A 19,419-nucleotide genomic window follows, 5' to 3' on the forward strand; every position below is an offset into this window, starting at 1 on the left:
AGATGATGCTGTGAAAGTGCTGCACTCAATATGCCAGCAAATTGGGAAAACTCAGCAGTGGCCACAGGACTGGAAAAGGTCAGTTTTCATTCCAATCCCAAAGAAAGGCAATGCCAAAGAATGCTCAAACTACCGCACAACTGCACTCATCTCACACACTACCAAAGTAATGCTCAAAATTCTCCAAGCCAGGATTCAACAATATGTGAACTGTGAACTTCCAGATGTTCAAGCTGGATTTAGAAAAGGCAGAGAAACCAGAGATCAAATTGCCAACATCTGTTGGATCATTGAAAAAGCAAGAGAGTTCCAGAAAAACATCTATTTCTGCTTTATTGACTTCGCCAAAGCCTTTGATTGTGTGGATTACAACAAACTGTGGAAAGTTCTGAAAGAGATGGGAATACCAGAACACCTGATCTACCTCCTGAGAAATCTGTATGCAGGTCAGGAAGCAACAATTAGAACTGGACATAGAAAAACAGACTGTTTTCAAATCGGGAAAGGAGTACCTCAAGGCTGTATTTTGTCACTCTGCTTATTTAACTTCTATGCAGAGTACAACATGAGAAATGCTGGGCTGAAGGAAGCACAAGCTGGAATCAAGATTGCCAAGAGAAATGTCAATAACCTCAGATATGCAGATGACACCACCCTATGGCAGAAAGTGAAAAAGAACTAAACAGCCTCTTGATGAAAGTGAAAGAGGAGAGTGAAAAAGTTAGCTTTAAACTCAACATTCAGAAAACTAAGATCATGGCATCAGGTCCCACCACTTTATGTCAAATAGATGGGAAAACGATGGAAACAGTGTCAGACTTTCTTCCAAAATCACTGCAGATGCTGACTGCAGCCATGAAATTAAAAGACATTTGCTCCTTGGAACAAAAGCTTTGACCAACCTAGACAGCATATTAAAAAGCAGAGACACTACTTTGCCAACAAAGGTCCATCTAGTCAAGGCTATGATTTTTCCAGTAGTCATGTATGGATGTGGGAGTTGGATTATAAAGAAAGCTGAGCGCCGAAGAATTGATGCTTTTGAACTGTGGTGTTGGAGAAGACTCTTGAGAGTCCCTTGGACTGCAAGGAGATCCAACCAGTCAATGCTAAAGGAAATCAGTCCTGAATATTCATTGGAAGGACTGATGCTGAAGCTCCCATACTTTGGCCACTTGATGTGAAGAACTGACTCATTTGAAAAGCCCCTGATGCTGGGAAAGATTGAAGGCGGGAGGAGAAGGGAACGATAGAAGATGAAACAGCTGGATGGCATCACCGACTCGATGGACATGAGTTTGAGCAAGCTCCCGGAGTCGGTGATGGACAGGGAAGACTGGCATGCTGCAGTCCATGGGGTCACAAAGAGTCGGACACGACTGAGTGACTGAACTGACCGGTCTCACCGTGTTTTTCTGCATGTCAGTTTGGACAGACTTGAAGATGTGACAGGCGACCACTAGGTGGCATTATCAATGTGAAGGTGCCATCTGTGTGAAAACGCATCGGCTGCCTTGTACAAGGAAAGTAAACCTCTGTCTGGAGAAGATTAGACCCCCTCATCTCAATAAATTTCAGCCACCTGGTAAGACCTGGGTGCAAACGGAGGCTGTTCTAGGACAATGTACAAGTACAGTCAGTTCAGTTGCTACAGGAGGACAGAATTTGAAGGGGGGTGGGCGGAGAGGAATAGCCTGGCTCTGCCCCAAGGCCCACGCTGGATTCCTGAGGCCCCGCCCCTTTCGCCCAGGAGCCACGCCCAGCTGCTGCAGGACCACTCAGCACCCCTACCTCACCAGGCGCTCTGCCTGCTGTTCCCTACTTTCTTCCCTTGTTTTCAAGTCAGTCGAGGTGCTAGCTTCCCTGATCCATGGATGGAACTGGCTCGTGGCTTCTTTGTGCCCCACTGTCTCTGCACCTGCTTCTTTCCCGGGTCTTTGCCGCTTTAGTGGACGGGGCTGTTTTCCACTGACTGGAGATCCCCTGGCTTGGTGCTGGGAACAGGTCGGGCTGCTTCTCTTCAGTCCCCACACTCCCCCAAAAATGTACAAGGGCTTTCTCACCCACAGCACCCCTTGGGGGTCCAGGGACCACCCTCTGTCTTAGGGGTCCTAAGGATGCCCTAGAACACTGAAAGTGTGTCCACACCGGGCAAGCAGTTGTGGAAACAGAGGGCTGGTTATATAACCTGCCCTGCCCAGTGCATAATGAAAACACAGGACTCCTGATTTTAGAATTTCAAGATGGTGACAGCAGAGCATTAAGCGGGCTCTTCTGAGTACAGGGCCCAGGATGACTGCACCATCTGCATGCCCTGAGACAGTCCTGAGTTTGGAGTTGTGTCAAGGGATGGGGTGGCGGCTTGTGTCTGCTGAAGAGTTATCAGGGGACCTGCTGGCTACCTGAGAGGTGGCTGGCCATCTGCAGTCTTCACAGGAAGCCCTCACTCCAGAAATTCCCTTGCTCCCCAGCTTTAAGACATCAGAGAAACAGCCATTAAGCAAACCTAGATTCAAATTCTGAATCCATTTCCATAGCAGAAATCATGAACGTCTCCAGGCTTCACATGCCTCATCTGCAAAATGGGGGGTGGTAATACTTACTGTGAATACCACCATAGGCTCTAATGAGATCTAACAGGACAAGCCCTGGGTCTAGAGCCCACACCTACTGCACTTCTCTGAGCCTGCCCCTGCCCCCGCCACTAGCCAGCACTGCTTGTCCTCAGACGCACCCAATCAGGACAGAACAGGGGCAGACATCGGGACCTTCCAATTTGGGGGTGCCTGCTCAGTGAGGAGGTTTACCACGTGGTGAGGTTTACCATGTGGTGAGGTCCACGGAGCTCCTCCTGGGTGCTCCACGGGCCTCTGGCAGCATCGAGTAAGCAATGGAAGGGAAAACCCAGAAGACCCTGGAGCAGCTCTTGGAGCATAGGATCACTGTGGAGGAGTTCACTCATCACTCTCCTAACAAATGTGTATGAACACTTCTTGCGCCAGGTGCCAGGGGTATGGTGGTAAGCAGAACAAGGGGGGTCCTGCTTTCTGTCAGCCTAACGCTTGCATGAATGTGTCCCCTTCTCCTCGATGCACCCCCTCACCAGCCAACCATAAGCTAGCATTTACGAGGCGCCCACGGTGAGGCAGAAAATGAAAGCACAGCAGGTGCTGAGACACTCTACCAACCTCCTCTGATTGAATGAATAAAAGCTGTGTGCTTTGCTTCCAACAGCCAGCACCTGCGACTCTTTGTAGGAGGGCTGTCCTCCAGTTGCTGGGGCCCCCTTTGCTGAGTACACAGAAAGCCAGAGGTGCCTGGGAAATGACATCCCCAGGGACAGCCCTTACCCGATCTCCACCAGGCGCAGATGTGTAAATACTCCAGCCTCTGCCTGGCTGGGGACAACTCTCGGGTGTGACTTAGACTGTTTCCACAACCCCTCCCCCTGGACTTGGCCAGATTCCTCTCCTGGGACCCTGCCTGAGCTCACACTCTTGATGGTCCTCTTCCCTTCCTTATCCCTCTTCTTCACGCATCCGTTTTTTCCTGAGACCCCTACATGATAACTTCAGGCAGATCTTGGTGCAGGGTTTCCTTATGCAGAACTCCCCCACTCAAGACACAAAGAGAAGCAAAGGGGAGGTAGTGATCCCTCCTGGTCTTTGTGTTACTACCCACAGTGATGCAAGTCAGCTGTCAGTCATTATAAATAATAGAAGAATAATTCCTTTCACAATAAATTTGAGTGCATTCAAAATTATCCCTGTAATACTATGATCAGTCTCCCCTCACTTCAATTCTGGTTACTTTATGAGTGTGGAGAAAGAGGAGGCATTCCTGCTTGCTGGGGTTTGTACATAACCTACACTTTTATTATTACATCAAATCTAGATAAATCCATGGGATTGGGTCTTGAACGTAAACATCAACCATCGGGTGTTTTGCTGTGTGAAAGACGTTGAGACTTGCAGGATCAGATCCCTGGGAACCAGGGGGCTTTTTGCCTGCCTGGACTAGGTTCATGGGAGTAAGTCTTGGGGGCCCAGGCTCCCCCAGGACCACGTGAATAGCACACCTTCCTCCCACCAGAAATGTCTTCTGCTGTCATCTAATAGCTTCTCACTAAAACCTCTTGCAGGAAATTCTGATTCTTCCCTCGTTCCAGCCAGCGTACCCTGGGATTTCCTTCTTTGGCACTATGGAAAATGGTTTTGCTGCAACCATGGTCTTAGCACTTGGCTCACCCCCTTCCCTCCCCTGAAGCTAGCTGGAGTCTCAGCTTGTAGGCAAAAATCAGACTGTCAGGCAAAGGGTGCATGAGGGGCCTCAGTCAAGGCAGGAGGTGGGAACCAGGGCTGGTCTTGTTGTCACAGCATCATGATTAAGGCAGAGGGGGAGCTTAAGTTCCCCAGACCTTGGTTCCTCCTACAACCAGATCTATGCCAGGAAGTGTGGATGCCAGGGCATCTGTCCAGCCCACCTGTCCAGACCCAGACACCTCCCTGGAGGTCTGGATCAACCCCTTGGACACTGATGGGGTTCTGCTCCCAACAGCCCTACACCATCCTATTTATATCCCCACACACCATAGTGTCTGGAACCCCTGGCTGCTTTGCTGTGCTTCTGGCAACTTCCTATCCCCAAAACTGATCTTGAGCTTATGGTGACTCTTGATTCCAGAGACTGGGCCCTGGTACCTGCCTCAGGGCAAAACCTCTAAGATTTCTGTTCTCCTTTACCAGACCTCTGAGTTCTAGCAAGCCTGGATGCTGAGGCTGCTGGAGTAGTGATAGAGCTTGTTGGTATCACAATCTAGTTTCTGAATCTTTCTAGACTTTCTGACTGGGTGGTGGTGTTTATAAGCAAAGGGTCCTGTGTTACATCTTTATGTCCTCTAAGGCTGCTTACATATGTGAAAGAGAAACATTGTCTGCTATAAGTAAATAAAGGCTGTTGCAGCCATCAAGCCATCGCATTACAGCTGCCCTGAAGGTGAACGCTGAGGGAACTAAGAACAGAAATAGGGTGCCTGCCATCAAGCAGCCGCTGCAGCCAACCCCTCCTTCCCAAAAGATGCACCCTGAGGAGACAGGAGACAAGGCACAGGATACTGGCCTCAGAGAGCTGAGGTGCTCATCAAAAGAATGATTTCATTGAGTCCAGACCCTTGCATATTCTCATATATAGAGAAGCGCTAAATTCCTTACTTGAGATATCTAGTCTTTAACAATTATCTTTTGATGTTCCAACTACATAGTTTTTGTTGCAAAAACTCCTATATATTCTGGCTCCCCCTACTCTTTACAGAGCGGTCTCTCAGAATTATTTGAAAATGCTGTGCCCCGGGCTTAAGTCCTCAGTTTTGCCTCCCAGATAAAACATAACTCATCCCTTTCAGGCTGTGCATTTTTTTTCCCCCCAGTCAACATGCACATTAAATGCTCATTAAACATTTGCTGATTGACTCAATTTTTTCTCTAGGCCTCTTCAGGAGCCACCATGGCATTCATTTATTTAATCATGTTATCTTTCCATCCACCCATCTTATAACAAACATCTGTGTCTGAAAGAATGATTCCCTCTGTCCCCATCTCACAAACTGGGGAAGAGATTTTTACGCTACAAACTCAGTCCTGGGAGTGTGGAATAGGTATATTTTAAAGGTGTGGGAAGGGATGACAAAGCCAGGCCCAGATGCTCTGCATACAGTGTCAGGTGCTGACTTCTTCATTGGAGAAGTGGGCTTGCAGATTATAGAGTAGGAAAAAAAATGCTTCCATTCTTCCTGGTAGGTTTAAGACTCTACTGCCCCTAAGAGTTGATGTCAGTCCTTGTCAAACAGGAGGGAAAGAGGCAGGGTACAACCTTTTAAAAAATGACATAGCCACTGAGGATATGACAAAAACTGATTAGAACCAACCATCCAAGATGGCAGGAGATCTGACTTCCAGTAGACCTTGAGCCTCGTTATATGCTCATTATAGAATATCAGCATATGCTAAATGACACACCCACAGGCGCCATGACAGTTTAGAGGCTCATCATAAAATGCCAAAAGTGGCCAGTGGCCCAATTCTTGAAATCTCTGCCCCTGCTCAAAAATAGTTGGAATAATCCTCCCACTGATAGGCTCAAAACTCCCAGCCTGTAAAGACTAACCATGTCGTGTTCTGGGGCCTCTGGCCTTCTGAGATGGCCCACAATCTGTCTCTGAAGCGTGTGTCTCCCAGGGGCACTCTCACTTTCCAAGACCAACCCCTGACCTGGGGCTGTGCTCACCTTTTAAAAGGGGCCACATTCTGCCTGTGGAATGTGTCACCTCTCCAAACAAATTCACTTCTTACCTATCACTTGGTCTCTCACGAAGTTCTTTCTGTGAGGAGATACAAAGCACCTGAGCTTCATTACGTCCTAAGACCAGGTGCCTAATCTCAATTAAAACATGGTGAGTTCTAGGGATTTCCCTTATGGCGGTTGACTCCGCGGTCCCAACGCGGGGGGCCCGAGTTTTGCCGCAACTAAGATCTTGTGTGCCATAGCTAAACAACCCGAGTGCCAAGCAAGATCCCGCCAAACACCCTTCACAGAGAAAGAAAAAAAAAAAAAAAAGACTGGGTTTGAACCCCAATCTGGGTTCTCACTGGGTTCCAATTCTGGCTGGTGGGTTCGAGTTCTAGTCTGACTTGCAGGGTTTCACCTGCAAGGTGGGTGGGTCTTCACAAATATGGTTTGGGTTCTTGAAGGATTAAAAAATAATGTAACTTTAACTTCGATTACCCTGAGACTCTGAAAAAGGGGACTGGCTTGGGAATGGTGGCCAGAGACTACCATGGGGCCATTACTGATAGATTTGGACTTGAGAAATTAACGCTGGATGGCCTGATGGGGGCAGGGTGGGCACTCCTGCAGCAGGGCAGCTTTCCAAGGCGTGGAGAGGGATTGCCAGCGTGGGGCTGGAGAGAGAGATGCCTGCTGAAACGCCAGCATAAACCGGGTGTGAGGGCAGGGTGGGTAAGACTAAAAGCAACACCCTGTAAAAGGCTACACCCTCCTCGGCTAGATAAAGAAAAGGCTAATACTCCTCCATGAGTTTGAGTAAACTCTGGGAGTTGGTGATGGACAGGGAAGCCTGGCGTGCTGCAGTCTATGGGGTCGCAAAGAGTCGGACATGATGAGCGACTGAAATGAACTGAACTGAACAGTACTCACTGTAAAGCCTTTCTCCTCCCGCGTTGTGGCTTTTTCCACCACCTCCCCTCTCCGATCTCCCACACACCCACGAGGGCACGGTTATAGATCTCGGCAAGCACGTGACACTTAGGAGAGGAGACCCACCGCTCCCGCCCACTGCTTGTTCCTAGAGGCCCTCCCACCTGCAGCTAATTCAGAGGAGAGGCGGCCCCTTGCCTCTAATCAGAGGCACAGACGCCACACCCTGCTGTTTCTCAAATACATGAGACAGGGTGGACCCCTGCGGCAAAGGCAAAGCTGAGCTTAGGGTGACCCACAGCTGGGCAGCTGCTTTGGGCTCTGGGGACGCACAGCGGATCAGATACACACAGGTCAGGCTGGGGATGCTCAGCCCAAGTCGAGTCCATCCTGAAGGTGCGTGGCTCATGGCATGGGCGCGGTGATTGCCTTCTGAGAGGAAAGGAGCTACCAGAGGGCTTCGGGAGCACGTTTCAGCTGGGCTTGAAGAAGCGCTGAGTGCAAAGGCCTGCAAGGTGTGAAAGGCTGGGTATCTCACGGAGGGGCACTCTCCCCTGCAACTGACTGTAGTGTGGTGGCGAAGAGGGAGGGGACGTCGCCGAGGAGGACATGATACACTGATACACTGGCTCTGCTGGCTGTAAGTGGTAGGTCTCCTTGAGCAAGGGCATCTGAGGGTCAGGCTGAATAGCTTATGGTGTCCACAGTGTAAAGAGTTGTTGGCAGCAGTTCTCAAAGCGTGGAGATTCTCATCCACATCATCTGAGAATACGTTAGAAATGCACATAGTGGGGCCCCATGCAGACCCAACCAATCCACCCTAAAGGAAATCAGTCCTGAATATTCATTGGAAGGACTGATGCTAAAGCTGAAACTCCAATAATCTGGCCACCTGATGAGAAGAACTGACTCATTTGGAAAGACCCTGATGCTGGGAAAGATTGAAGGCAGGAGGAGAAGGGGACGACAGAGGATGAGATGGCTGGATGGCATCACTGACTTGATGGACATGAATTTGAGTAAACTCCAGGAGTTGGTGATAGACAGGGAGGCCTGGTGTACTGTGGTCCATGGGGTCACAAAGAATCGGGACACACCTGAGCGACTGAACTGAAGCAGACCCATTGATTCAGAAATTCTGGGGGTGGGGCCCAGCAATCTATGGTTTGAGAAACACCAGCTGAGTCTGATATAAGCCAGAGTTTGAGAACTACTGGTGCAGTGGAAAGAGTACCAGACTTCGCAAGGAAGGTGGGGAGGGGCCTGGGGAGAGAGAGGTGAAGGGGAAAAGCTGCAGTCGGCCAAGAGCTGTTGTTCAGAGAGCAGCGGGCCACAGTACATACCTGCTTCTTTAAGGCGATCTGAGGAGGAACTAAGGTATGGGCCGCCTTGTTACAGATAGAAGACTGAAGCTTAGAATTTAAATTACTCACCTAAGATCAGCCTCCATCCCTGGCACCATGGAAGAATGGCAGCCTGGACATCGGTGCCTGGTCAGCCCATGGCTGCCCGGGTGGAGGGAAGAGGCCTGGAGCTTGAAGCTCCTTCCTGGGGGGCCTGGTGGTAAGCCAGACCCAAGGCTAATGGGAAGCAGTGAGCCTTCTGTTCTCACTCTTGTCCTCAATTATTTGAATTTTCATAAGGTTCACCATTCACACTAGGGAGCTGGGCTTAGCAAATGTATTTTCCTAAGTGACCAGCTGTCATCCCTGACTTCTGGACCTGAGGTTAAACGCGAGGTTCTTTGAAAAAGGCAGGGTGAAAAATTACCCGTCTGCGGTGACTACACCTACCTTAGATTTCTTTTTTTTTTTTTCAGAAAAAAAATACATATCATAGAGCAAAAAACAAAAATCCAAAACAATGCGAAAGGAATTTTCCTCCTTTTTCCCCCAAGTTGTATCATGTGGCTATAATAATTTGTATGATGAATATACATTTATTTTTGAAAGTGTAGCTAGTGACACCCCACGTGGAATGTAGTGACGTGACCCAGTGAACAAGTGGCAGAGTGTAGCTGTCTCCTTAGGGCAGTGTCGATCTGTCCGGCCACTTGGAGTCTGTCCCTGAGGCCAGAAAGAAGAGCCGCTGGGATATGGCCCCGGGGAACAGTGGGGCGTAGCTGGTGAAAGAGTTGCTTTGGCATTTGTGAGGTTAAGGCCCAGGGTCTTTGTGTCCTCTGGAAATGCCTGGCTATGACAGGCGTCACCTGGAGGGCTTAAGGGGGACTTTGGGGCCGAGGACCAGAGCTTTGGCAGTCCTCCTGAGAACTGAGCTTGCTTCTTGGAGTGCAAACTCAGAGCTGGCTCAGGCAGCCACCGTTCTCCAAACAAAAGGCCACTAGACACCTTTAAACACAAAATATTCTTTTATTTGTCAACGAAGGCTACACAGGGTCACTTCTGGTTTTGTTTTTATGCCTTTTTCTTTTCTTTTCTAGAAGGTATCTACATCTGCATTTATTTACAGCCTTGTCGGTATTTACACAGTCAAGAATACAGTGTTAGAAACACAAAAGTGTTGAGAAAAAAAACTTCTCAAAATTAGTTCCAGACTTCAGGAAAATTATTTCCACATGGTAAGGCCAGAGTCTCCAGTGTTGGTCGTCCAGAGGCAGCTTGGGAGAGTCCCGTTGCCAAAGCTGCGGGTTCAGAAGTCTTGAAGAACATCAGGCGGGTCTAGAAAAGTGGGATTCTGGTGTTGGTGAATCCAGGGCTGCCGGGCACCACCAAACATCTGTGACTCAGCTTCTGCCAGGCTAGCGGAGCCTGCTGGAGCATTCGTTCTCCATTGGCAGTTTGCCCTCAGAATCAAACACATGTTCCTGGGGACCGTGAGGTCACCTGGTACCATGCCTTTGGCATTCCAGAGAGGGTAAGAAACCCAACATCGGCCCGCTGTCTGGGGCGGTCGTGTACACAAGGCTGGTTTTTTGAGAATGTAAAGGTTGGAGAGGATCAAGTTTCTATCACCTGAGCAATGAGTCTTTAAAATGAGTTTGCTGTTTTTCGAAGGCTAAATGAAAGGGCCTTGAACTACAGAGTTCTTTAATTTCCTCCTGTCCAATAAAATACAGACAAGTATATAAACCTACCTGGGAATTATGAACCTTCAATAGAGGGCTTTTAGTCCTAAATGAGGATCCCAAGGGGAAAAGGAGACTGGGTTCTTTCTGGGAAGGAAAAGGAGGTGGGCCCTAGCTTGGGACGGGAAGCCATGGCTGGGGCATTAGTGGCCACTGTGAGGGGGTAGAGGATAGATTTGACTTTGAGCACCGGGGGAACAAACCCCAAAATCTGAGACCCTGCTGAGGCCTGGCCGACTCCTTCCTCCTGGGCACCTAGCTCAGTGTCACGGTCCTCACCATGTGGCAACTGCAGGTACAAGGTTACCAATGTAAAACTATTCTAAGATTTCACGTGGAAATCTTCTTTGCATTTTGGAAACCCCTGCCATTGTTAAAGGTGGTACTTAAAAGTCATAGCTAAAAAGGTTATTTAAAAAAAAAAAGAAACAAATCTGATTCCTTGTTGTGCTAAGTTGCTTCAGTCGTGTCCGACTCTTTACGAGTCTATGGACTGTAGCCCGCTGGGCTCCTCTGTCCATGGGATTCTCCAGGCAAGAATACTGAAGTGGGTTGCCATGCCCTCCTCCAGGGGATCTTCCTGACCTAGGGATTGAACCTGCGTCTCTTGTGTCTCCTGCGTTGGCAGGCAGGTTCTTTACCATTATTGTCACCTGGGAAGCCCCCTGTTATGTGTCTATGAAAACACTGCCCCGTTTTATTCACCTTCCTTATCTACATCACCTTCTGCTCCCAGCCCCACCTCATCCTGATTCATTAGAATCATATCCTCTGGCCATTTTCAACTTCTGGTCAGTTTCTTAGAAATGGTTTCAAATCCTCCATCCCTAGGTAGAAATCAGGTACTGGTCTGTTCCGTGGTTTAGTTCTCAGCAAACAGTTCTGAGTGGCAAGCATCAGGGGTCATTTACCATGGAGTTTCTTCGCCTTCTTCCTGTTGTCATAGGTCCCCCCTCCAGTGATGTCTGGCTGGTGGGTGGGTGACAAGGAAATCTCATCCTATAAAACCAAAGTTGGGGAATCACTGAAGTCCTATTTAAGGTGATGACAGAGAGGCAGCTGTGGAGGATTCAGGAGGAAGTAGGAGCTCTTCTAAAGGAGCTTCCACAAACAGCTCTTCTGTCTTCTTGGGACAGAAGCTGTCATCCTACAGAATAATGGACCAGGGCCAGGGAGGGAGGGCTGTCTCTCAAGGGAAGGGACACGTTTTGGCTGGTTAATGTCAAAAGGGCAGGTGCCATCAAAGATGGGATTTGATGCCTGGAGGCCAGTAGGCTGGCACTGGGAACGCTGGCTTATGCCTTCAGACTGTTGCTGTGACATTGGGACTGCTGGTCCCAGCGGGAAGACATTGCGAGAAGAGGCACTGAGTCACCTGCTGGCTCGAATGCAAAGCAACTCACAAGGGCTGAAGCCAGAAGCACCGTCTCCAGTAGCAACTGCACAAGGCAAAACCGAGGTGCACGAGGCTGCCTGCCCCACACTTGAGACCCTTTCTCTACAGGCTGGGGGTGCTCCCATTTCCTCCCAGACAGCAGCTAGGCCTCCTTGGTGGTGTGTAGCCCAGGAAAAAATAGAACATCATTCGTTTAAAGAAATGGAATGTTCAGTAATTTTCCATGACTTTGATCTTTAACAGTCACTGTGACTTTGGGGTTGGAGAGTCAGAGGGTTGGGGAGGTACAGGGAGATGGTTCATTTGGCTCTGACCTCCAAGTTGACGTTCCCAGCAGGTCTGGACTGATGTCAGGAGGTCAGGGTGGAACTGATTATCTAGGCCAACGTTCAGGGCCCCATTGCTCAAGGACCCCTTCCATCAAGATGACATTTGAGAGGCATGTCTATTCTGGGTTGAAAATAAAAAACAAAATGTGTTCTTCAGGCCCAACTATCTTCCATCCTATTCAAGAAGGATCCTGCCAGATGGGCGCCGCCACCAGCCCCCGCCTCACACGGTGGGCGCGGAAGCCCTGCCATCTGACTCGGCTGAGCTCTGGACGCGGTGGACAAACAAGGCCAAGATGCACTGTCACGGCAGTGTCACTTTTTTTTTTGGAAACAGGAAGAGCACTTAGCGAAACGCATCCTCTCGTCCCAGTGGAACGACGTCAGGCGAGACCTCCTCTCCCGAGCAGCTGCGGGGGCCTCCCTCTGCCAGGCAGGCTCCCGGCCCGCGCGCTTCACCAATTCTCACGCGGCAAGAGACCGTCTCGGTTTCGTTCACTGCTGGAATATTCTGAAGACTCTGTGAGTAAGGCTATAAAGGTGCCGTGAGCTTGTCAGTCCAACAAGGTTTCCACGGGGAAAGAGCTCAGACTCAGAATTCATTTTCCACACTTAATGTAAAATGTAACCCATAGAAGTCCCATTTTCTAAGAAGCCCAGCTTAAAAGGGAACATTTGGCTTCCGCTCCTGGTCTCCCAGAGCCTCCTGTGAGAGGTAATGATGATGGTAATTAGGCAGATGAGACAGGAGCAAGGAGCCCCAGGCGCTCCCCTCCCTTCAGTACTCCCCTCCAGCCCAGTGGGGGCTGCCTCTCCCACAAGCCTTGCAGGTGTGGGCTGGCCACAAGCCTCTACCCACTGCCCTCAGGCGTGGGTCTTCACAGGGGCAACTGCAGCCTGGCTTCCTGCGTCTGCGAGCACTGCCCCCAGTCCTGGAGGGGCAGCTTGATGCTGCCAGGCCACACCAAGTTCTCTCTTCTCTCCTCCTTGCTCCTTCATCTCACTTTAAAACCCTGGCTGGGCTCCTCTAGAAGGGGAGAAGCTGTCATCTGTTTTAGAAGAACTTCACAGAAGGCATTTCCTGCATCCCAAGCTCTGCAGTTAGCCCGACACTAACAGGGAAGCAGAGGTGCCTTCGGGAGCTGGTTAGAACCATGCTTGGTTCACGCCTTCCTCTCTTTGGCTGACTTTTCCTTAAACCTCTTTTCCGGAACCGAAGGCCACCAGGCACCTCTCTCCACACTCCTAGTTCTCAGTGGTGGCAGCTGAGCAATGGAGGGAAGATGCCCAGAGTCCTGGGGGAGAGGGCTTCACCTCGGAAGGCAGGCTGGTATCCTTGCCACCAATGCCATCCTTGTGCTGTGGGTGACCTTCTCTTCCGGGCATGGTGCCCACACTCAGGGCCGGCCGTGCAGTGCTGGTTCTCACATCTGGCTTTGGGAGAGAAGAGGAGCTGAATAAGGAACATCACGGGAGGACTGATCAACCACAGACGCCCTGGGTACCTCTGCCTCTTAGCCCCCAGGACGAGGTTGCCAGACTGGGAAAAAGACCCAGGAGACACATGCTCCGTCCCAGCATGGGAGTGGCAACTGACAACTACACAGGGTTTGCAAAAGGGGTTGGGGGTTTCGTTTAGCATCAAAATATAAAGCTTGGACAGGAGTTTGGGGCAGCTTGAAAAAGGTGCCGTGAGATCATGAAATTCCCCAGAGCAAGATGAAACCATCCGTGGTTCTCCGGGGGCATGGAACACAGTGTTAAAAAGCGCCCCCACCTATCTGCGGGAGCTTGGCCAAAGATCCTTGGGTCCTGCAGACCCTCTTTCCAGGCCCTCCGGAAATCTGCTCCTGGCCCATGACTCTCCGCACCCTTCACTCCTGCCCGACCCCCGTGGAAGATAGCCTTGCACGTGGACAAGTTAGCACAGACACTCGTGTCTCACATCACACTGGGGACCTGGGGACAGACAAGGACACACCCCAGGGGCTGCATCTCAGGGAAGAGAAATGTGCCCCAAACAACAAGGAAAACTCCTCAAGGAAAAGGGAACAAAAGACAGTCAAGTTTTCATTGTGATCACACTACAGAAAAAAAAAATACCCTCTGTTCTTTGCAAAAAATGTGTGAAGGCCAAATCTGTGTTTTTCTTTTCTTAAAAAAAAGTATGTTGCATGAGTTACAATGCAACCAAGTATCTTTTTTGTTGTTGTTTTTTTGCACTTGTTAAAAAAAGGATTTTTTTTTTTTTTTTAAGTACAACACAGTCAGGTCCGCGGCCACAAAAGAGTAGCTGTCTTTGGCAAGAAGTCCCGGCCGTGGTCCTCTCTGTCACCTCCGGCCCATCTCACTCTGTCTCATGAAGTGGATGTTGTTGGCGCTGTCTGACAGTTCCGGGTACTGCTCGACTGAGATCACGAAGAAGCCATCGTAGCCTTGAACCCGCCCCGTGTTCAGCACCTGCTGCTTCTCGCCCTCGGTCCAGGCCCGCAGGCCCTCCTCCCCGTCCCGAAGTCGCTGCTGCTCACGGGCCCAGGCCTGGCGCACGGCTCTCTGCCGGGCCAGCTCCAGCACCCGCGCCTTCTCCTCGTCCAGAGTGGTCCCGTAGCGCGTGTTCAAGCACAGAGCCCCATACTGGAGCTGGATGTCTGTGTAGCGTCTAGTCCTGCCGTTAAGCATCGTGTTGATCTGGGAGACGGTGACGTTGACCCCGTTCTCCAGGGTCCGGCGCCCGCCGCTGAGGCCCAGGATGGCCAGGTCACCTTCTGAAGGCCCTGGTTTCACGAAGTAGTGGGTGTCCACCCCGTCGATGGTGAAGTGCAGGTTCTCCAGGTAGTGGGCGTTGTTCAAGACGGCAGCCACCCGCCGCCCGTCCTCGTTGGCCACGCTGATGATGTCTGTGGCCACGCGGCCATCCTTCAAGGCGAACTTGACCCCCTTGCCGAACACGGAGCCGCTGGATGCAAACTTCTTTGTCTCTGGGGCCTGCTGGCAGCTGGTGATGGTGGAGCCATAGAGCTGGTCAAAACGTTCCAGGGTGACGAAGGCCTTGAGCTGCTTCTGCACTTCACATTGCACCCCGAGGATAGACTGAGGTGGGGAGGAGAAAGAGAGAGTGAAATAAAGTGGGGAAACCACCAGGGAACTGGAGAACCAGCCTGCGTGACCAAGTCTAACTTATACAAATACACTAACCTGTAGCACCTAGCTCTACTGCTGACCACCAGGACGCCCGGCCCCTGTGCGAGTAGCGTCTAGTCCTGCTGTTAAGCACTCTGTCGGTCTGGGAAGTGGTGACACTGAACCCATTATCCAGGGTTTGCCGTAAAAGAACCCATGTATTTAACCCTTCCTTCCACTCAGAGGCTGCTCAGGGGGCATCTACTCTGAGCTCACTTCCTTTCTCGGCACTGAGGTCAGAACAACGAAGCAGACATCATCCCTGTCCTTGAAGAACTCCTTGTTTCGTGGGGAAAGACAAACGTACAGCGAAGAACTACAATCAAGTGTGAGGACTGGTGGCCTAAGAGAAGTGACCGTAACGGCTATAGCCAACATGTCTTGGTCTTTGAGCTGAATAGTTCACATTCGTTCTCTGTTGGATCTTCACAATAGCTTTATACAGTAGGGGTGTTATTATTCTGGTTTTACGTCTGAGAAGCTAAGGCTCAAAGAGGTTGAGACTGGCCCACAGTCATTCAGTAGTAGGTATTCAAGCCAACATTCGAACCCAGGTCTTTCTGATTCTAGAGGCTCAGTTCAAGGGCTACTGGAGTCGGGAGGAGCAAACACAGCTCAGGACACCAGTCTGGAAGCAGAGAGGCGAGGTGGAGAAGGCGGGGTTCAAGGACAGGCTCACACCTGGGTTGGGACTTGGAGGATGAGGGGGTGATGTCAGGTATGGCAATGACGAGGGTGTACTCTTGGCTAGGGGCTTAGTAAGACGGAAAGCGGTGGTTTATATGACCCTCTGTGTGCGTGCTAAGTCCTTCAGTCGGTGCAGCTCTTTGTGACCTTGTGGACTGTAGCCCGCCACACTCCTCTGCCCATGGGATTCTCCAGGCAAGACTACTGGAGTGGGTTGCCGTGCCCTCCTCCAGGGGATCTTTCTGACCCAGGGATCAAACCCGCATCTCTTGTATCTCCTGCATTGGCAGGTAGGTTCTTTACCACTAATGCCACCCGGGAAGTCCATGAATCCTCTTAACCTGCTTTATTGCTCTCCACCACATTTAGAAATGGTTTTCAAGGATGGCCTCTATCTCTACAATGCTTCCTGGAGGCCCTTTACGTGCCCCTGCTCTTGGCTACTTTAGGGAACAGGTTGGGCCTGTCTCCTTGGCATACCTGTCCCTCCCATGGCTCAGGGAGCTATGGGAAGCCACTCTCAGGCAGGCTGCACGGCCTTGTCAGCAACTCAGGCAAACAGCTTTAGAAACAGGTCCATCAGCTTCTCACTGAAATTAAGTCCTCTTTATAATTAATAGAACCCTGTCTGTGAACAATTATTTCCTAGAGTTTCGCGAAAGCCAGAGTGCTCAACAACAAAGATCTCCGATGCTTGCCAAGGGCAGAAATCAATAATTCATTGACAAGAGAGGCTGGCAAAGGGGCCGTCAGGGATTGTGGCTCTGGGAGTGGGTGGTGGAGGGAGCCTGGAGTTGGGGCGCAGCTGAGAGGCTGGAAGCAGCCCTGGGAAGACCGTGCCATGGGCAGCTGGGGGGACCTGGAGGGGAGGGACGGTGGGGCTGGAGAGGGCAGGCAAAGGCCATAGAGAGAGAGAGGCTTTGCGACCAGATGGGCTTGGGCTCTCATCGCCTTCTGCTACTTTGCAGCTGGCCTTGGACAAGTTTCCTCTCTCAACTCTGGTCTCTGTAAAGCGGGGGAAAAGACTGAACTCGCAGAGTTGTTTACCTCTTTCAACTATTTGGTCATTCAACAAAAAGTGTTCCTTCCAGGCACCTGAGAAATATGCAAGGTGGTACGCCGGGTACCAAATAAGACCCACTACTTGCCCCCTTGGGGCTCAGGGTCTAGTGGAGATACAGAAAAGAAAGCAGAAATGAAAATAGAGTGTGGAGAGGAAGTTGTAGGTGCCATCAGACAACAGAGGTCCAGCACCATGTTCTCCAGAGTCTAGGGGAAGGGAACAGCCAGGCTGAGACCTCACGGAATCTGGCCGGAGTAAGAGATGCGGATGCGTCAGTTTCTGATTGCCAGCCATATGCCACCTGCAACCCAGACTTCCTCCTGAGTCTCTTGTCCCCTTGGACAGGGGTCCCCTGGAAGGCCCAGTCTCGGCCTGATTCATTCCTGCCTTCCCTGGGCTCCTGCAGCATGGGGTCTGGAAGAGCCAGCTCCTTGTACAGATCTTATGAATGAGGGGGGCAGTGGGAAGAAATGAACAAATGGATGCAGGAAGTGAGGGGGTGGGGTGCAACCGCTTTTATGATCTTTATAACCATGAAATTCTATGAGTCTTTGTGTCACGAATGGAAGATGGAGAGAGCAACACTGTTTTGAGGACCTACAGACAGATCTGAGTTTGAATCCCACGCTACTCCATCTTTGGTGGGTGGCATTTGAAAGCCTCAGGCATTAAATCTGTAAAATGACAACAATGATGCAGGGGGATATTTTTGTTGTTAATTTATAAAGAACACCTCACACAAGGGCAGGGGCATGTTGAGGGTGCTCAGGAAATATTACATTTGTATTTAGAACGCACCTTTCTTCCTTGTACTTTTGTTCTGGGTTGGGACAAAGGCTCATTGTGCAGAACTCCAAACTCAGTGTAACATACAAAACTCCTTAATTTGGCTCATGAGGATCTGTGTGCCATTATGGCTGTGTCCATAGTGACTTGCCGGGGTCACTAAGTTTTTTGCTCAACAGTTTCTGGTAAGCACTGCAAACGTACCACGTTGGTTTCTATTACTGGCCTAAGCTTTTCTGAAAAGCTGGTGGGACCCATGCTTGTAATGTCAGCCATGTGCGTGAATTACCTTGCTGTTATCCCACTCCTGAGTTTTCATCTGTGTGTGGACGAGCTCATAGGATGGTTCCATAGCATCCATGTCTGGCTTGGGATAGCCGGGGATCACGTTGTGAAGCTGGAATCCGAAGGTGAGGAGCCAGCTGTTGACATCTGGGTGGGAGAGAAGAAGCAGAAACATCCCTGTGGAGTCAGTGGACCTCAGATGTGACACACCCCGAGAAGGCGGCCTAGAGTAAGGCTGCTGGGGTGGGGTGAGGATGTGGTGGGCAGCTGGTGGGAGAGTCAACAAGCACGCCGGAAACTGTTTCATAGCATGGAAGCCGAGTGTGCTCTTGGGACTAGTGATCCCTCCTGTGGATGTATCTGAGAGTGATGTCACACATGTAGAACCTAGGCTTCCCAACTCCTCTTTCTACTGTCACTCTACCCCAAGGACCTTCAGCTTCACAGCCTGGGGCAGCTGTTGATGGATGAAGACCGCTCTGCATCTACCTTAGACATCAACAGAAGACACGGAAGACAACCACACCCAAAGGGAAGATTTTAATGAATGACTTTCAAAGAGAAAATTCACTTAAGAAATAAACTCTTAAACCCTTTCCCAATCCTTTCTGCAGAGATTCGAATCTCAGGGCCAAAGTGCATTGGCCTGTGCTCAGTTGCTTCGGTCACATCTGACTCCTGCTCACTCTATGGATCATAGCCTGCCAGGCTCCTCTGTCCATGGGATTCTCCAGGCAAGAATACTGGAGTGGGTAGCCATCTCCTTCTCCAGGGGATCTTCCTGACCCAGGGATCAAACTCATGTCTCATGCATTCAGGAAGATTCTTTACCGCTGAGCTACTGGGGAAGCCCATGGAGATGGCCTGACCACAGATCAAAGAGTTCCCCCCGCCCCCCGATCCTGCCTTTTACTTACTCTGACAGCCAAAGGAAGTCACCTAACTTCCCTGTGCCATCATTTCCAGTCTCTATATTGGGTTTGATGATCGAGCCCCATAGGCATTGAATTTATTGGTTTTTATAATATTCCTGGGGGGTTACTAATTAGAAAGTCCTCAGTATAGATACTCAGCTGGGATATTGTCATGAGCATTTGGCTCACTGAAGAATGGAATCAGGAAGTCAAGACTTCAGGGGGAAAAAAAAAGAGGAAAAGAAAGAGGCTGTGCCATCAGTTACTTGGCCCTCTGTGGCTGAGGGTCTTTTCCGTGCCCAGCACTGGTGTCACAGACCTTCAGCTTGCACACTCAGGACCCTGGAGGGGAGACGAGACACATGGCATGGATAACTCTGACACGAGAAAAAGGCCGAGCAGAGGGCAGAAGTCTTTTGGTCCTACAGGCTGACAAGTCTTCATGAAGAAGGTAGCCTTTAAGCTGGACACTGAAAGTTATG

At 50.3% G+C, this 19,419-nt stretch overlaps 1 protein-coding gene across 11 annotated transcripts in view; it reads right to left on the minus strand.

Moving 5' to 3' along the window:
- Positions 1-9,561: 9,561 nt before the first annotated feature.
- The window catches only part of TENM4 (teneurin transmembrane protein 4), a 1,822,236-nt gene continuing 1,812,378 nt past the window's right edge, over positions 9,562-19,419 (minus strand). For 8 of the 11 annotated variants that reach the window (XM_027532088.1, XM_027532098.1, XM_027532094.1 and 5 more), the window contains 2 exons: positions 18,028-18,170; positions 9,562-15,112 (listed from right to left, as the gene is read on the minus strand). In XM_027532088.1, the coding sequence (XP_027387889.1) occupies positions 14,354-15,112; positions 18,028-18,170 (902 nt within the window). In that variant the 3' untranslated portion in view covers positions 9,562-14,353. The remainder of the gene's footprint in view (positions 15,113-18,027; positions 18,171-19,419) is intronic. The other 3 variants (XM_027532097.1, XM_027532095.1, XM_027532090.1) reach the window with 1 other exon arrangement.

Source organism: Bos indicus x Bos taurus, chromosome 29 (genome assembly GCF_003369695.1).
Source record: "Bos indicus x Bos taurus breed Angus x Brahman F1 hybrid chromosome 29, Bos_hybrid_MaternalHap_v2.0, whole genome shotgun sequence".
NCBI classification, from domain to species: domain Eukaryota; kingdom Metazoa; phylum Chordata; class Mammalia; order Artiodactyla; family Bovidae; genus Bos; species Bos indicus x Bos taurus.